The sequence below is a fragment of the Oryza sativa genome, chromosome 6, assembly GCF_034140825.1.
Source record: "Oryza sativa Japonica Group chromosome 6, ASM3414082v1".
Taxonomy (NCBI): domain Eukaryota; kingdom Viridiplantae; phylum Streptophyta; class Magnoliopsida; order Poales; family Poaceae; genus Oryza; species Oryza sativa.
In genome coordinates, this window is record NC_089040.1 from 29,054,642 (window position 1) to 29,072,266 (window position 17,625).

General features: G+C 43.8%; 2 protein-coding genes and 1 non-coding gene across 6 annotated transcripts; 1 reads left to right on the forward strand and 2 right to left on the reverse strand.

The window, feature by feature from the left end:
* The first annotated feature begins 1,452 nt into the window (after nt 1–1,452).
* On the forward strand, nt 1,453–2,988 carry LOC4341843 (uncharacterized). Its single transcript, XM_015788967.3, has 2 exons — nt 1,453–2,116; nt 2,258–2,988. Exons 1-2 carry the CDS (start codon nt 1,623–1,625, stop codon nt 2,841–2,843), a joined length of 1,080 nt encoding a protein of 359 aa, XP_015644453.1. The 5' UTR covers nt 1,453–1,622; the 3' UTR covers nt 2,844–2,988.
* LOC4341844 (solanesyl-diphosphate synthase 1, mitochondrial-like) lies at nt 2,947–8,192 on the reverse strand. 4 transcript variants are annotated; one of them, NM_001421710.1, is made up of 12 exons: nt 7,939–8,192; nt 7,512–7,604; nt 6,598–6,678; nt 6,359–6,430; nt 6,126–6,257; nt 5,970–6,056; nt 5,669–5,740; nt 5,180–5,265; nt 4,913–5,045; nt 4,717–4,806; nt 4,003–4,101; nt 2,947–3,604 (listed from the first exon to the last, which is right to left on the reverse strand). In NM_001421710.1, exons 1-12 carry the CDS (start codon nt 8,104–8,106, stop codon nt 3,425–3,427), a joined length of 1,293 nt encoding a protein of 430 aa, NP_001408639.1. In that variant the 5' UTR covers nt 8,107–8,192; the 3' UTR covers nt 2,947–3,424. The 4 variants fall into 4 exon arrangements, with proteins under 4 accessions (NP_001408639.1, XP_066167277.1, XP_066167278.1 ...); XM_066311180.1 differs by having other exon boundaries at nt 3,055–3,604; nt 6,598–6,672; XM_066311181.1 differs by having other exon boundaries at nt 3,055–3,604; nt 6,598–6,672; nt 7,512–7,607.
* A 2,527-nt stretch (nt 8,193–10,719) lies between these two features.
* On the reverse strand, nt 10,720–10,839 carry LOC112939460 (U5 spliceosomal RNA). The gene has a single exon (XR_003243174.1). It is a non-coding gene; the product is annotated as a U5 spliceosomal RNA (small nuclear RNA).
* Nucleotides 10,840–17,625: the final 6,786 nt, after the last annotated feature.

Here is a 17,625-nt window from a genome sequence, read left to right on the forward strand (position 1 = left end):
GATTCAGTCAAGCTCGACATTTGACTTGTGTTCATGATGGGCAATGAATCAGATGAACAGACCTGGTCTCTTAATTCTGAATTTTGTGTCCACAGGTGAGTGACTGATCAGCAGGGAAGAAGAACACAAGGGTCCCAAGGAGAAAGATGGTTTCAGGAGGAAGCAACTCTGTCATATGCAGCTAATGAGTGTGCTTTAGGCTCTACTTTTGCTTAATGCTTAGGTCTGATGCCGAGAGAAATAGTTAGATTCTCTGATAGATTATTAGATACTGAGTTGATGTGCTAATTAGTTATGTATTGTTATTACAAAAGTATTAATATACCATGAGTCACAGTTAGATCTGTTGGATGTGGATCTTGGAATGTTTCTCAACTAGCTAGTGAAAGAAGGGATTGTTGTGATTCTGCCAAAGATTTTAGTGGAATTGTTTAGCAAGATGGTTGCTGCATCTGCAGTCACAACTTGCAGCAACTTTTAGCCCCATCAGTTTACAGCTTTAAGCAAGCTCCACATGATTTGCAGCATGATCATGAGCTGCTCCTGAGTTGTAGTGTTTCAATTAACACTGACCTGTTTCTACTTGACCATAGCTGAACTTGACACTGGACTAATTATAATTAAGCAGTTTGATCTGTCTCTGTCTGACTGTCTGATAGCTTTTCCATGAACACTGGATTGGCCCTGGTCTTTTTAGGATTTGAAATTTATAATTATTGTACCTCACTAATTTCCTAATCTATCCTCACAATTGTGTGCTAGGCACCAGAATTAAAGAATCAATTAACAAGAACACAGAATAGATGTTAGTCTGAAGTGGCAAAGTCAGTGGAAAATTTTCTGTATGATAAAAAGTGAGGGTGGATTGGAATGAGGCTATGGATCAACCACCATGATGTGGTGTCTGCAAAGAGGATGGCAAAACATAATCATCCCATCTCACATGCTTCCCCTCTCCAATAAAGTATTACTACCAGTTAATTGATTACTCTCCTATTGCACCATTTGTATTATCAGATAACACTACAACAGCTAAGCAGACCAACACAAAAGCTGTTAGCTAATTTACTTGACAACTAATACAGTATTACACTGGTTTTAACTTTTTGGCCTCTATGTGCATATAACAATCCATGTTCTACATGTGGTAGGATTAGCAGCTGTTGCACATGATTGTGTTAAACTGAGTACTAAATCATGCACCAAGACCTTTCCATAATCTTTGACTGGCATGTAATTCAACAGTACATATATACTTGATCAGAATGCCCTGATCATCACAAATACTACACTGGTCTGAACTGTTTGGTGTGAAATTCTATTTTGACCTAATTAATTGATTTCCATCTCATTTAATTTGCTGCAAAATCCAATGCGAGATTAGTAGTACTTGTTCGTACTATTTCTGTACCTGCAGAGAGTGACACAGATCATAGTATCATACAGTAGCAGCCATGAATTTATATATATATAAGCATCCAGTGCCCAAAAGAATCAATCTATCTTTCTTACCTACTTGACTTGCCCTTGTCTCTGTATAAAGAGATCTCAAGCTGAGCTCAGCTCACACACACATTGCCTTAGCTTGCCAGCTTGTGTCATCGGCGGCGGCGGCGGCGGCGATGGACGAGTCGTGGAGGTGCACGATGGGGTCGGTGCTGCCGCGGCAGAGGTCGTCGGACCACCACGCCGGCGGCGGCGGTGGCGGCGGGCGGCAGAGCCTCGCGCCCGACGACTTCCGCGACGTGTTCGGCGGGCCGCCGCGCACGGTGCTCCTCCGCAGCTTCTACGGCGGCGAGGCCGCCGCCGAGAGCTACCACTCCCCGGCGATGGCGCAGCAGCAGCACCACCACGTGTACTACGGCGGCGCCGCCGACGCGTTCTGCCGCCGGGGCGCCGCGGCGGCGGCGGCCGTCGTGCCCACCGAGGAGGGCTTCTTTGACGACATCTTCGGCGCCGGCCGCCACGCGAGGTCGAGGTCGAGGTCGACGAAGTCGTCGTCGGTGGTCAGCTCCGACGAGTTCGGCGCCGGCCCCGCCTTCTACCGGCCGGCGGCCGCCTCCTCCGGCTGCCGCGGCGGCGACGCCACGCTTTCCTCCTTCGCTTCCAAACTCAGGTGTGCATGCGCGCCACGTGAAGCTACATGCACATATTGTGTTCATCACGTTAATGCCAAATTAAATCACACGCACTAATTAACCAGATTAATTAGCGTAAGCACACTAGTAATTCTCAAGAACATTGTGCGTACGTGCAGGCCGATCGCGATCCCGTCGCGGCGGTACGACTCGTCGCCGCCGTCGACGGCGTCGACGAGATGCGACTACCAGAGCAGCTTCACGTGCTCGACGGCGGCGTACCCGGCGTCGCGCTGCTACTACTACGCCGGCAGGACGGCGGCGACGAACCACAGCAGCGCGGCGAGCAGCCACGCGGCGGCGCAGCAGCACCGTCACCACCACCGCGGCGGCGGCGGCTTCTGCTGCTTCACGTCCAACCCGGAGACGACCAGCAACGGGCACAGCTTCCGGCGGACGCGCGCCGGCGGCAGGAGGGCGCGGTCGCCGGCGGCGACCGACACCGACACAGCGACCGAGTGGTCCCAGTACTCTCACGCCGACTACGGGTACTACTACTCGCCGCCGTCCGCCGCGTCGTCGTCGGCGTTCGGCAACCCGCTGCCGAGGACGCCGCGGCGGCTGGAGGAGGTGGTGATGGAGGTGAGGGAGAGGGCGCCGTTGCTGATGGACGACGACGGCGGCGGCGACATCGACAGCGTCGGCGCCGCCGCCGTGGACGAGGCCATTGCATGGGCCAAGGAAAGATTCTGGAGCCAATCCTAGTAGTAGAAGATGGCCAATTTCAATCCACCAATTCATGTTATGCCCTTTGTAAATTGGAATCACAAATTCATTCTTATTAGCTTAGATGCCTAGAGATGATTGATGAAAATGTGGGTCACATCAATATATTTTGTAATGCGCCTAATCTTGGAAGATTGAAAACAATCAAAGTTAAGCATACAAGATTTCTCTTCAGAAGCAACAAGAGAAGTGTAGGGAAACATATCGAAATCGTGCTCTCATGATAGGAGAGCCGATCCATTTTCCTCGTATATTATGTTTCAAGCTTCCACTTATATGGCTACAGTGCTACAGTCTGGTGATAATTGCAATCAGTAATACTAATGCACAGATTTTGCTGCAACCCGTAACTAAGAACACTAGAGCTGCAGAGTGGGGGTGATCCTGAGGAATACCGATCCATAGATTCAGATCCTAATTTTGATCCACGCTACACAAAACTTGGACAATGAAAAAGAATGCAATGACCAAAGTGTACAAAAATTTCCATGTGGAACACCACGCCTGTGGCGAAAATCAGCCTTATCTCCAGTTCTCCACCTTGTGAATGCTAACAGTTGCTATTTTGTTCTAGTGATGACTCTCTCTGTGATGTCAATAAGAGCACGCCTTGATGTCAGAACATCTTCATCATCGCTGTCTGGGAGAGCTTCTATGGCTTTGATTGCACGGTTAGCATGTTCTCTTGCAAGCTCTTTCGTCTTTTCAATCCCGCGGCTCTTCTGTAGGTAGTCAAGAGCCTGTAATTTTATAAAGTGTAGACCGTTAAGTTACGGCAGTTACTTTTACCCAGTAGCTCATCATGCAATGTGGATATGAACCATATGATAACTATTGCAACAGTATGGCAGTTTAAGCCACTTTCCTTCAGCTTCCCAGTGAAAGATTCAAAACAAATCTTGAAGATAAGCAGCATCAGAAATTAAATGATTACTGGATTAAAATTGCAAAATCATGAAATAGGTTTATATTTGTTGAAAACCAATTCTTTTTAACATTTCCAAGTATCATGTTACCATAAATAAATATGGCTTTTATGTATAATAGTATGATGTTCATCTGCCATGTGTGAGACATTTGCAAAGGGTGTGTAAATAATTAGAGAAAGCATGTTTGTAATCCAGAGTGATTTACTCACAAGCTCAACATTTGCAGGATTGTCAAAACCCCTGTCAACAACTTCATGTAGTTGTGGGAATTCTTCCATCGCATAAAGCATAGGTGCGGTAATGATTCCCTGCATTATGAATGCCAACGAATGTCAAACAGTGTAAGCACTTCCTAAGAGAGAGAATCAGCAGTCACACGACACCATTGTAACTGGATATGCTGGTAATTACAAGTTATTAGGTAAAAAACAGAACTATGAAAATAAATGTTGATACCATATTTTACACCTAATTTCACTAGATTACTACAAGGTGCACAAAAGTATTCGTACAAGCAATAGGGTTCAGACTTCAGAATATTATTGTTATATGAGTTAACTTCTAATAGTAGTAATAAATTATATGGTTCTAGTATGTGAAAAATGATAGATAAGGCTGAAAAGAGTAAAATACCCATCGACTGAGATGCTTACACAATTAGACCAATACAAATCACTGGTGTTAATTCCAAATTAAAGCCTAAGCTATCAGGTGTGTTAAGTACTCAAGTTCAAGACAGCAGCTTACACAGTTACAAAGGGCATGACGAAGGATATGCTTATTAGTCAATTTCATTTGTATTCTACACTAAATAAACGTTCTAAATAATTGTTGAGCTCTTAATTCTATGTTTGTTGGAGGTTAAATGGATATTAAGTTGCTAAGATAAAATATAATAGGAAAATTGGGATGGCTGTTATTACATGACGGATATCAGTTAATGAACCCTTCCCAAGGGATGCAGAAGTGCCTGTGAAATCAAGAACATCGTCGATCAACTGGAAGGCTAAACCCTGCAAGGATCCCAAGTTAACTAAGTCACTGGAAGGTTCACAGCATTAGCTAAGAAAGAAATCTAGCTTCAAAAATGGGAAGGAAACTATAAGATGTTTCACAAACCAGGTTTCGACCATATTCATATGCGAGCATTGACACATCAGCAGTGTGCCCTGCAAGAATAGCGACAGCCTTGCAGCTATTTGATATCAATGATGCTGTTTTGTAGTACGTCTTCTGCAAGTAGTAATCCATACTGCAAATTGTTCGGAATCGTAATAGAACTGTCAAATGGGAGTATTTAAATACAGAAAATAAAGTACATGAATAAACAAATACTGCAAGCATTTCAAATATCATTATCTTAGATTTAGGTATTAGAGCAACTACCTTCGCCTTTGCTCTCTACTTGTGGAGATTTGCATGGTTTCACCAGTAACTAGATGTTCTACAGCAGTAGCCATTAGAGATACCACCTGAAGAAACAATGTAGAGAAATCAATTGGTGCTTTGGTAGGATACAGAACTACCAAGAAAAAAGGGCTAGCACTGCAATCACAAGAGTGAATCCAGAAATACAGTATGAGCTTGGCTAGAAAATGATGGTAAGAAATACATTCCAAGACAACACTAGGAGTTGAGCCACTATGATTCATAAGCTCAACGTGGAGGCCAAGAAACGTGCATCCCCAATAAAGCAAATGGCATGAGATCAGACCAAGTACATGGACATGAGATCACATGTGAAACAATGAGTGGAAAAGAATCAAGTAACCAGAATAGAGCATGGCCACTTAAACTTCAGCCCTTTAGACTATTACAAATAAGTATGATATTGTCTTGGAGACTATTACAAATAGATTAACAATATCCAAGTACCTCTGTGTTCCCAAGCGCTGCAAGTGCCACACATGCTCTAGACAGGAGGAAGTCACCAGCCAGAACAGAAAGCTGAAAGCATAAGAAATTAATAATTTGTGGAATACTGGTGTAAAGATAATTTAAATAGTACCATCTCCGTGAGTAATAAGTAATTGATGAACAATGATGCCCCCAGAAACTTTAAAAACATCTTCACGCTATCCTTTTGTGTGTGTATAAGGTGATGTGTGTGTTCTTGATGAGAGTATCTAATACTCACTTAGTACACTGCGTATGCAGTTCGTGTGACTTACAATACCTTGTTCCCCATAATGCAATTCAACGAACTGACGCCACGCCTAGTGTCAGCATCATCCAGTACATCATCATGTAGAAGGCTTGCAACCTGTGATAGACATCAGCTTGAAATTCTTCTTTTTTAAAAAACGTTCTGAATGGAAACTGCTCTACTAACATGAATCATTTCAGTTATCTCGGCAATATTTTGCTGTCTCGTGCGGAGCTTATTTGCCAGTATAGTTAAAACTCCCACTTCTGTTGAATCTGATAAGGGGAATTTCAGAGCTGATGCCATCAACAATAATACCTGCCAATAGAGCATACAACATTCAAAACAAATATGAATAAAGGATAATGGAAGCATGGATATTAACGAGTATACAATAAATAGCATGACTGAGATATTACCGTGGGTCTGAATCTTTTACCCTCAGCTCCCACCTTAAAAAAATACTCAGCAGCTGATGCCAGTTTGGGGACCTGCAAAAAAAAAAAGTAGTGCTCAGTCTGAAGCCTATTTAGGAACCATTGAAAATGACGATGTGATAATCACTAGGTCAATGAAGCATATGCAATCATCTTGCGATCAGCAGAGTAGACCCAAATAACCAGACATGTCTACTCAGAAGAATCAAGGTGTAACCAACCTCAGCAGCTACCATGGATCGTAGCCTATTTGCAAGAAGTGACAACTCATCAGCAACCAACTCAAATGGATCCTGCTGTTCCTGAAATCAGGGGAATTTTAAGACTTACAGACACTTAAAATGGGTGCACACCAGTAATTTTCACAATTAACTCTCATACCGAACAACAAAAAAGGTTTTTCATTGATTACCCGGTAATAGAATTAGATCAGCATGATTTTTTGTTCCTGAACAGATCATTTCATTCTAGTTTCAGACCTTTTTAGATAATAATGCATGGTTGTAAATTATCTTGTTAGGTTCGCAATGCAACATACTGATTCCATTAAAGGGTCAACATGTGTGCCTGCCTAACAAGTGTATCAATCAATTGAAAACTGAATGGGTCTTTTTTTTGGCAGCATTGCCATTTTCTATAAGTTGATTTGTAAATGAAGAAACTGCATATCTTTAATAATTGGGGTATGTAATCTTCATGATGGCCAGCACAGGCAGTGCACAAAGATTGGCATCAAACAGGTATTAATCAAACTGTATCACTAAGAAACGCTACTATGCAATAAATGAGAGCTCTAAAAAGATAATGCAAGCAATCAGGCAACCCAAATAGCGGGCCACATAGCAGAATAACATGTGGGATTCCAAAGGTATGTCACAATGGCAACAGCCCATTTTTCCCATCGGTTCTGTCGCTAGACCTAGACATATTCTGAAAATATGGTCATGTATATAGGTGGATGGCACTCGAAAGATTATTTTTGTGCCTTGGTAATAGATTATGTATGTGCAGTTTATTTATTATAATGGGGCTCCACACCTTCCTTCCCAAAAGAAAATGCACAAAAACTGAGATCATTACAAACTGAATGAGCACCCACATAAACAAATCATTGGAGAAACAAGGCTTCGCCTACCTCAGACCTTGATAACCCATCCTGGCGAACCTGGTACTGAGCATCATGTAACCATCGCGAGCTCACGAAAGTAGCTCCTCTGCAACCCACCACCTACTAATCCACACCAAAAATCACAGAACCTATCAGCACAAACAGAAGAAGAACAAATCCTCTCTAAAGTATACACGCACGGTAATCTCTCAATCTTTCCACCCCAGTCATTCCAATTTGACAACTAGCACACAGTACCTCTCTACAACTACGAGAATGATTCCGGAAGGTACACTACTACACTGGTCGCCTAGTCGGCATAAACACAAACACATTGCGGGCAGGCCAGGGAAGGGCAGCTCCGCCACCACCCACCCGCGCACCGATCGACGAGGCACGTCACAGGAAAACCACAAGAGAGAGAGCATTAGTAAATACAGGAAGAGGAGGGGACCTTGCTCCGAATCTGGTAGTGCGGCGGCGACGGCGGTGGAGGGTGCCTCCCGAGGAGGGCAGCCGCCGAGGAGAAGAGCCGCTGCGCCTGGGCGGTGGCGCCGTCCCCACCGCCGCTCGTCGCGCCCAGCGCGGCGACGCGCCGCGCGAGAGCCCACCGCCACGACATGGCTCCCGAGATCGGGGGGAGGGAGGAGGGAGGAGGCGGAGTTGAACTTGGAGAAAAAGTCTGGGAAGAAAGAAAAAAACGAAGGCGGCTTGGTTCATTCGCTCTCCGCGGGTTAGAAGGAAGGGCAGCGATGGGCCTGGCTGGCTCGCTGACACGTGGGGCCGGCGTGGGGGTGGAGCAACGTGCGTGCGCTCGGTCTGCCACGTCATGCCGTGCACCGTGCACATGAGATTTGCCCAGGCATTTTCTGATTTTCTATGGACCCACGTCGGCGTGTACACAGCGAAAACACTCCTACTCGGACACTCGACGAAAGATAAAAATATCGGGCACTCCTTGATTCTTCTCACCACTACCTCTGTCGCTCCGCGTAGCTTCATCCGCCCCCATGACCTTCGCCGCCTCCTCTAAATCCCCAACCTCTAGCCATGGCTCGTTGCCTCTTCACCTTCCTGCCCCCCCTCCCCCGGCCACTACCACCTCCGCGATGGAGGCAGCCAGGGCTTAGGGTGACCACGGAGTACAATAGCGAGGAGGACATGTGTTGCTCGCAAGGTGTATTGCAAGGTCATGGGTAGGCTCTCCAAGCTATGGTTGTTGTTCTAGAGCGACCCGAAGAGGCAAGGGGAGGAGGACCCATGGCAGATCTTCACCGCCGCCGATGGTCCGGCTCATTGCCAAGAACTTATCCGTGTTTTACAATGTCGAGACCCACAACGTGTTGCTCAGATCTAGATGGCGGTGGCCCTTCTTCTCCTCTCATGTTCTAGAAGGGTAGCATGTTCGAGGACGACGTCATCGCTTCACTGCCAAAAGCACACATGGGAGGAGATGGATGCTTGTGAATTTTTCATTGTTTTCAATCCATGCATCCGGAACTTTCGTTAGTTCGAAAAAATGTTGATGTGGGTTTTGGATGGTGTTTTATTTTTTTTGTCCTCGATTTTACTCGGATATATAGATGTTTCAATAGCTTAAAATCATTTGTTTCATCTTGTGATTCAATTGTATTTCACTGCTTTTTGAGTTAAAATATTGCTTGATTGACCACTGAAACATTTCTATATAAGGGGTGAAAAAATCAGACGCCTAATTCATAGTTGTTTCGCACAATTCGGAGTAATCGTATAGTGGACCAATATTTTATTATCCAAAGTCTTTTTGATTGCTTACTACCATTGTTGAGGAGCTTATAACAGCTATAATTTCCCGTGGGATCTCTCCAACTCTTTTAAACAATCCAAATTTTCATCTAGCTTTTGATAATCTATAAAAGAATCCAAATTTTCATCTAGCTTATGATAATCTGTAGTTACAGAATAAAATAATAGACTAGACATAAAAAACGAGGAAATACCTTTTATCAAATTCTTAGAAATTGGCTACTAACTAGTTGTTTTTAGAATTTTAAGCTCTCCAAACAACACGTATATTTAATATTTGAAATACTAAACAATTTTATGCTCTATTTATATGTCAGATTGTAAGACAAAAGGTAAAGCCTAAATCAGCATGTAGATTTTCAGCGGGCTTTTTAAAAGCTATAAGTAACATGCTCGTGGTCTCGTGGACTGAATGGTGATTGAGGATAAAACATTGGATTTGATAGCTCCTCACGTATAATATATGGGGACGCGCAACGTTTGGTGAGATGAGGGATGGAAGAAGGACGACACCACTTTTACAGTAGTATACATGACCCAATCTTGCAAGTTAAAAACTAGATTTTGAGTAGCTTTTATTTTTTTTCTTATATGGATTAGGGTTATAACTTTGTCCTTGAACGAGGCCTTGCCAAGAACTTAAAATTCATTGAAAATAGGGAATAATTTAAAATATTAATCCAATTGCCTATGGCTAAACAAATACGGAGTAGTATATAGATGGTCATGCTTTGCTTGCTTTTCACGTGGATGGTGGTGTATACCAGCGAGGTGGTGGACGAAGTCTACATTTTTTTCTTCGGTGGAGTGGAACTGGGCTTGTTGTCACCTTCCAGGCCACTTAATAAATTGCTACTTTTCCCAGACCACGAAGACCTGCGTCTGCCCACTAGTTCAAGATAGACTTTTTTATTACCAGCCCACCCATGCTTTCGCGGAAAGCTCATCTAGCCTAAAGGGCTGGCCCAGTTTGATCAAGCAAAGGCCCTCCGCTTCACCACTCCGAAGGCAAAATGAGCTAATTTTCAGTTTAAGAGTTTCCTTCTGTTAAAATTTTGAAATTTGATTTGTAGAGCGTTTTCTCACATAGAGAAAACACCCTCCAAAAACGATCAAATCCAAATGAGCTAATTTTCAGTTTAAGAGTTTCCTTGTGTACCAATAATAATAAAATTTTGAAATTTGATTTGTATGCGTTCTCACATGGAGAAAACACCCTCCAAAAAATGATCATATCCAAATGAACTAATTTTCAGTTTAAGAGTTTCCTTTTGTGTACCAATAAAATTTTGAAATTTGATCTGTAGAGCGTTTTCTCACAAAAGAGAAAATAAGAGTACTAAAATTTTGAAATTTGATCTGTAGATCGTTTTCTCAAAAAGAGAAAACAGCCTCCAAAAATTTAAAAAGAGAACACCCTCCAAAAATTTTGAAATTTGATCTGTAGAGCGTTTTCTCAAAAAGAGAAAACACCCTCCATAAATAAGAGTATGCTGCTATTTGTGGCGCGCACACGGTATTCTTTAGTAAAAGGCGAAAGAATAGTTCGCTTTGTGCCCACCACGCAGCTGCTTGAGTCTAAACCGAGCAGCTACCACCCTTTAAATACCCGAATGGCTAGCTCCCCTCCACCAAAACAAGCGGTATGGTACTAAACATTCTGATTTGCTTCGCAACATCCTCTTCTCACGTCGCGTGGGCCTTGGTACGCAAATTGAAACCAGTCCGGCCTGCAACAACTCATCCAACACCGTTCCTTTATGGGCCCAAATGTAGTGGGCCACAATACCGCTCCGGTCCAACATAATAATGGCCCATCGCTGGGAACATTTTGAACAGCCCATATAGAAGAGGAGACTAGGCCGAACCACGTGATCTGTCTCTGGCCTTGCTCCAAATTCCCCTGATTTCCTCTCGACCAATCTCCCCTATTCTGGAAGGGAACTTCTGATGCGATGGGAATGCCCCTGAACTATCGACATCGATCGAATAATCCTCTAAATTTAAAAACTAGACATCATACACCCCAACTAATAAAACCGGTTACTTAACCCCCTTAAGCAGAGTTAGGTGCGGTTTTGATTAGTTTTTGTACACATGCAGTACAGCGTTGCGAATCTTGCTGTATCAGTCCACCGTATGACACCTTGTTATTATGGCCGCTATTATATCCTAGAGGAGCGCCATACCGAGGAAGCAGACCAACACAAATCGAATACTCATTCCGTCTCTAAAAAAACAATCTAGTATTGAATGTGACACATCAATTCTAATTTTTTTTTTGGGACAGAGGCAGTATGACGGATCTAGGGGAAGCGGAGAAGGCGACGTGCGCCCTACCAATTTTTTTGGTAGTTTGAATAGTGAATGTAATGGTTTGGTTTCGAGCCAAATGAACGGTAATGCCTATGGTTAATTTGGTCAAGAACTTTCTTGACCGTAATATAACATTTGGCTTCAAATTGGAATCAATTCAAGCCCACTCATTTAAAATGCTACCATACGAAAATATTGGTAGTGCCAAAACTTATGTTTTGGCACTACCAAGTACCAATAATTTGGTAGGGCACTAAACCAAACAAGCGCGACATACCTGTTAGGGTTTTGATCCCTCATCGAGGAGTCCTATCCCACAGCGACCTTGCTCTATCACAAATGGGGATTCAGAAATCGAGAAAAGAGGAAAAAAAAGCGATGAAGAGGGAGGAAGGTGAATTGAAATGGTCTATTCTAGATGTGGTTTTTGGGATGGGCCCACCACAAAAGAGTCTGGTTTTTTTCTACCAAAGGAAAACAAACAAAGAACGCACACGCATTTTTTCTACTTCTCAGAAGACGCACACACAGACACACCTAATGACACTACTACACAAGAAGTCGATCGGTTACCATGACCAAAAAGGAAGACGACGACAACAAGAAAAACAAGCATAAATCGATTGATTATATATTTACGGGAAAACGAAATCCGAGTCACTCCAACACGTTCACGTGCACTCCTGACGTGTGTTTATTTCATGAAAAAAAATTGAATGTCACGTCGGATTTTGGACTGAGGTCAGAAGGGGTTTTTGACACGAATGAAAAAACTAATTTCATAACTCGTCTGGAAACCGCAAGACGAATTTATTAAGTTTAATTAATCCGTCATTAGTATATGTGGGTTACTATAGGTAGTGTTTGGCAAATGTCTAAGGGAAATGATTTCTCTCTTTAAATCTTAACCATTCATTCTCCCTCATCTATTTAATCCTAACCCTTCATTCATTTCCCAATCCCAATCCCACCTATCATTTCCCATTATCCAAACACACCCATAGCACTTATGGCTAATCATTAATTAATTAGTCATAAAAGATTCATCTCGCGATTTTCATGCATACTATACAATTAGTTTTTTTAATCTATATTTAATGCTTTATGCATGTGTCGAAAAATTCAATGTAACTTTTTAGACAAAAATTTTTGGGAACTAAACATTCTCTCTTTTTTCCACTAACGAAAGCAACAACGACTTCCGGTCTCTACACACCCCGGCACACTTCCCTGGCCTCTACGAGACATAGCCGATGCATACGGATCAACCTACGAATCCGTTTATACGTAAAATTAGCGAGCAACCTATAAATTGACTCACAAATTATCTATTAATTTGACCTATAGATCGATCCACTTGTATCTATCAGAACACCAAAATCCACAGGTTACCACACATTTATGATATATAAGTAGGTTCGTGGATCGATCCGGTTGCATCCCTCAAGCTACCCGGCAGGAACATACACGCAGAGAACGCAAGCAATTCATGGCGGCCATACAGATGCACGGCATTCTGCAGCATTATCCACATCCAGAGACAACTACACGTACGTACGTACGTCTGGATGTGTGTGAACGATCACGACCCTCGCCGTGCATCGCAGGGCACGAGCGCACTAGTCGACATGTAACGTTTTTTCGCCGATTTCGGATGGAGACGTTCGCCCCTATCGCGACTCATCCGTAGACTGATGCCCATTTATTAAACTTTGTCCATAACTGTTGATGTATATGTTCGAGATGCAGCTTCGTGATTAATTCCGGCTTTGTTAGAGCCATCTTCGAGCGTGTGGCCATTTTGGCTTTCTATTAGTAAATGGAGGAAATCGTCACTCCAATGAATTTGGGATGAAAACGGTCACGAAAATTTCTAACTGAAGGAGCGTCATTTTTTTAAGTGGTATCGTTTCCAGTTCTAACCACATATAAGATTTGAAATTTCTATTTTTTTTAAAAAAAATCATACAGCTGTTGCCATTGATAGTTAAATTAATAAATATGATTGATTCTTGACTAATCGGGATTTTTTTCTAATTAAAGAGATGCTACTGACATTTTGAATTTTGAAAAAAAATGTTTAAATTTAATCAATACTTGTTAAAATGTGTATTGAAAGGTAGCCAAGGGTAAAATTCATCTCTTGGAAATTTTTATCATGGAGCCAGGAAGCCGCTGCCGTCGCCCCAGCCGCAGAGCTTGTTCGTGCACTCCGCGTCGCTCTACTACCTGCACGCGCCTTGCACGTTCGTGGCCGACTCGCCCCTGCCATGCGGGCTGCTCGTGGCGGCGGCGCTCGAGCCGGCACTGGATGAGTGACTGTGCCCCGTCGACCACGTCAAGGCGCTCGGGCGTCGTTCCGCCGGATGTCGTCGGCCGAGGCGGAGGGCGACGACCTCTGCGATGTGTTCCTGGAGTAGCACGCGCATCGCGGAAGGAGGCGGTGGAGTCGGGGACAGGGAGGGTGGGGACGGCCTCCCTCGTCTCCCTCGCCGGGAGGAGCGACGGCGGCGGCGGCTTGGCGAGGAAGGGCAGTGGCGGGGTGAGGAGGAGCGGCGGCGGCGGCGGCGGCGGCGGCGAGGTAGCGGCTCGGCGAGGAAGGGTGGCGGTAGCAGCGGCGGAGCGAGGAGCGGCGGCGGCGGCGGCTCGGTGAAGAGGAGGAGGAGCGAGTAGCGACGCCCGTCAGCCCGTGGGAAGGGATAGAGAAAAAAAGAAGAAGCGAACCGTTTTTTTTAATGGAAGTGGTGGGTAATTTTTCCTCCCAAAAGTAGGTGAAAGTAGGAGGTAGATGTGCTTTTGATTTGTACTACACCAAAAACTGGCTTTGGGTAAAAACAGTTGTTGCTTTTGGGCCCTTTGGTTGGCTTTTGGCTTTTGCAAAACTAAAAGCAAATTGAAAAGCCCAACCAAACACACCCTAAGTGTCCTATAGCAAAGCGTCGAAACTAGAGTGTCATGGAGAAAATACCAAAAATCTAGAGTTTCTTAGAGCAAAATTTACCAGAAATATATATCCCGCTTGATTTTTTTAATCAAATGTTTGAAACTTGGACCCTGTCAATAATTTAATTTTAAAATGCTCACTTTGGAAACATAAAAAATGATATATGTACATTTGTATTTAAAAGTCATTTTATAATCTTAGAAACCTATCAGATTCATTCATTTATTACTCTAGTGAAAAATAAGTATTTAGTGGTGGTGTGGTTAGCAGGTCTGAACAAGGAACAGTAGAAGAGGGGAACAACAGTGATACCCTGGTGCACAGGGCAATGAGAGAGGGATATTCCGGCGACACATATCCATTGAAGGTACGATTTAACACTATTCAAAAATAAAAAAAATCAAGAATTGTACCAAAATACTGTTCTCCCTTTAAGAATCAGCAAAGATTATTCCCTCGGCCCAAACAATTTCTGTACGTCTTAGTTGCATATAATCTGGTAAATTCCCTGCATTTGAGGCTAAAAGAAGGCTTTAATTTTGTTTGCGATCAAGCAGTCAAAATTCTCTGACCGCTTCAAGCCACTTGCAAGCTCTTGCAAGGAACTTTGATTTCAGATAGCGAGAGCGGCAACAAAATCGCTCTCTTTAGCTAATCATTTTACCGAAAATGCCCATGGCACCATCCCTGTTTATGATTTTTTTTAAAAAAAACCACCCCAAATATCAACTTGAGTTTGAGATTTTCATATAATACAATTTTTTACATATACCCCCCTAATTTATCTTGATTTCATACTCCTCCCAAATTAACGATTGCCATTGTTCGTGTGTTTTTTCTTGTCTCTTTCCGATTGTGTTATATGACTTGGCACATCTTTCTTATTTTGAATAAGCCAAAAGAAAACAAGCCACTGCCGAGTCTTATGAGATAAGCGTAATAGCTCATCTTTTATCATGCCTGGTCGACATGAGTGACAATCACGTCTTCATAGTTGTGTCATCTTATGGAGTTTGCAGCCACGAAAACGAGCGACATGGCAAATAACAACTATCAGCAGAATCTCAAACCAAAATGAATTAGTAAGAAGAGTATTTGCAACAAATCGTCTAGATGGGAGGAATATCAAACTCATGGGTGATATTTGGGATGTTCTTTTAAATCTTCATATATAAAAAGTCATGGCATTGCAGAGATAAACGCCGTGAACCGAGGGTAATTTCGTGAGCTGAGGACTATAAAAACAGCAAGCGGCCTCTTCACTGGCAAAGCTGTGCTGTCTCTCGTCACTGTTTCATAGCTAGTAGGACGAAGCTGAGCTTTTCCAAGAAGAGAGGAGATCGACGATGATGGCGAGCAGGGCGTCCTTGTTGCTCCAGGTCGTCCGGACCTCGTCCCGCTCGCGCAAGGGCGAGGGCGGCGTCGTCTTCTCCGAGGTCGCGCCGTGGCAGCAGCAGCAGCCCATCTCGGCGCCCGCCGGCGCCGGCGCCGCCGGCATAGGCTCGCCGCGGCCGGCGGCGAAGCTGGACACCATCGTGGAGGAAGATCACTCCAGCATGATGATGCAAGAAGCCGCTACCGCCTTTCAGGCCGGCCCGTCTGCTGCTGCTGCTTCTTCTTCTTCTTCTTCAGCGTCGTCGTCATCGTCAGCTCCGGCGGCCATGGCTTACCGTTTCGGCGCCGCAGAAGAACATGGCCATGGCGAAGCGTTGCTGATAAGGTGAATTTTGAGAGCAGAGGCGTTGCGTGGGTTTGTGTGGCAGGCAGAGGATGATGCAGTCAGTTACTATTTACTACAACGACGGCGTCCTCTTTTTCTTCCTAAAAAATTACCGTGTCCTTTGCAGCCGTATTATTTTACTCTATATGCGTTGTAAAATGACACGATCTATCGGCTTATAATTAATTAATTAAAGTGATAATTGATGTTTCGTAGTACAGTAGTAGTACCTTTTTTCAAAGACAAGTATTTTGGTCTTTGCACGAACTAGGATGCGCACAGACATATATGTAAACATGTGCTCCTTACCATATGTATATAATGAGTAGGAGTGATTTTACGGCCTCACATATATAATGAGTAGAAGTAATTTTATGGTCTGTAAGAAGGTATTGGAAGATATCACATCTTTTTATGTAAAATTTGATGTCTCTCGATACCTTCGGTATTATGAGCTATTTCTTAGTACTTCTTAAAGACCATAAAATTTCTTGGTACTCTAAAATTTTTCATAGAGTAGTGATAGGGCAGACACATTAGTGCACAAGAGCCGGAGGAATATATCTCCTGAAACTCAAATAATATGTCAATTTACTGAGGGCTTCTCCTAAAACCTTGTACAACTTGCCTGACTATATACTCCTATATACTACTTCCTCCGATTCTGAAACTAAGAGACATGTCTCTAAATGTAATGGTCCTGAATTTTTTCTTTCAAAAAAACAAACCTCTCATCTATTAAAAACCGGAGGGAGCCAATATAACCTATAAGGTGACTAAATAAAAGGAGCGTGATATTGATAGGAGAATTTCTTTTTTTTTCATAAACCAGGGAAATTAATTCCATTTCAATAATAGGTAGAGATCAAGTACCATCAAGAACGATGAGAAACTACAAATTGCTGAGAGAGCAAGATATAGCTTGTTAATTAATTAGACGCCAATACAATGTCAGCAAACAGTCAAATGAATTAATCAATGGCATACACACACAAACGCAGCCAATTAAATCTCAACAATAGCTAGCTAGTTGGAGCAAGACGACGACGAGCCACACTCGCCGGCGCGGCCGCGATGGACACCGGCGTCCGCCGCCGCCGCCATCCTCTTCCTCCTGGTCTCCAAGAACCACTCCATCGACCTCTTCATCGACAGCTTCCCTTCGCCGCCGCCGCCGCCGCCCGCCTCCTCTTCCTCCTCCAACGCCCTCTTCGCCATTCTTATGATCGCCCTCGCCTGCCTCTCCGCCACCTCGCCATTGCCGCCGCCGCCGCCACCGATGACCACCTTCTTCTCCGGCAGAATCGCCGAGCTCTCGCTCTCGATCTCGCTGCACCGCACGTTCGGCCTCGCCATGATCGATCGAATGGACGCAA

What these genes read in the sequence shown, in the direction of transcription:
- LOC4341843 (XM_015788967.3), top strand. Translation starts at nt 1,623, where the DNA reads ATGGACGAGTCGTGGAGGTGCACGATGGGGTCGGTGCTGCCGCGGCAG. An exon ending in TCCTTCGCTTCCAAACTCAG is followed by an intron (nt 2,117 to 2,257) that starts GTGTGCATGCGC and finishes GCGTACGTGCAG; the next exon opens with GCCGATCGCGATCCCGTCGC.
- LOC4341844 (NM_001421710.1), bottom strand. Translation starts at nt 8,106, where the DNA reads ATGTCGTGGCGGTGGGCTCTCGCGCGGCGCGTCGCCGCGCTGGGCGCG. An exon ending in ATGGGTTATCAAGGTCTGAG is followed by an intron (nt 6,679 to 7,511) that starts GTAGGCGAAGCC and finishes CCCTGATTTCAG; the next exon opens with GAACAGCAGGATCCATTTGA. An exon ending in CAGCGCTTGGGAACACAGAG is followed by an intron (nt 5,266 to 5,668) that starts GTACTTGGATAT and finishes TTGTTTCTTCAG; the next exon opens with GTGGTATCTCTAATGGCTAC.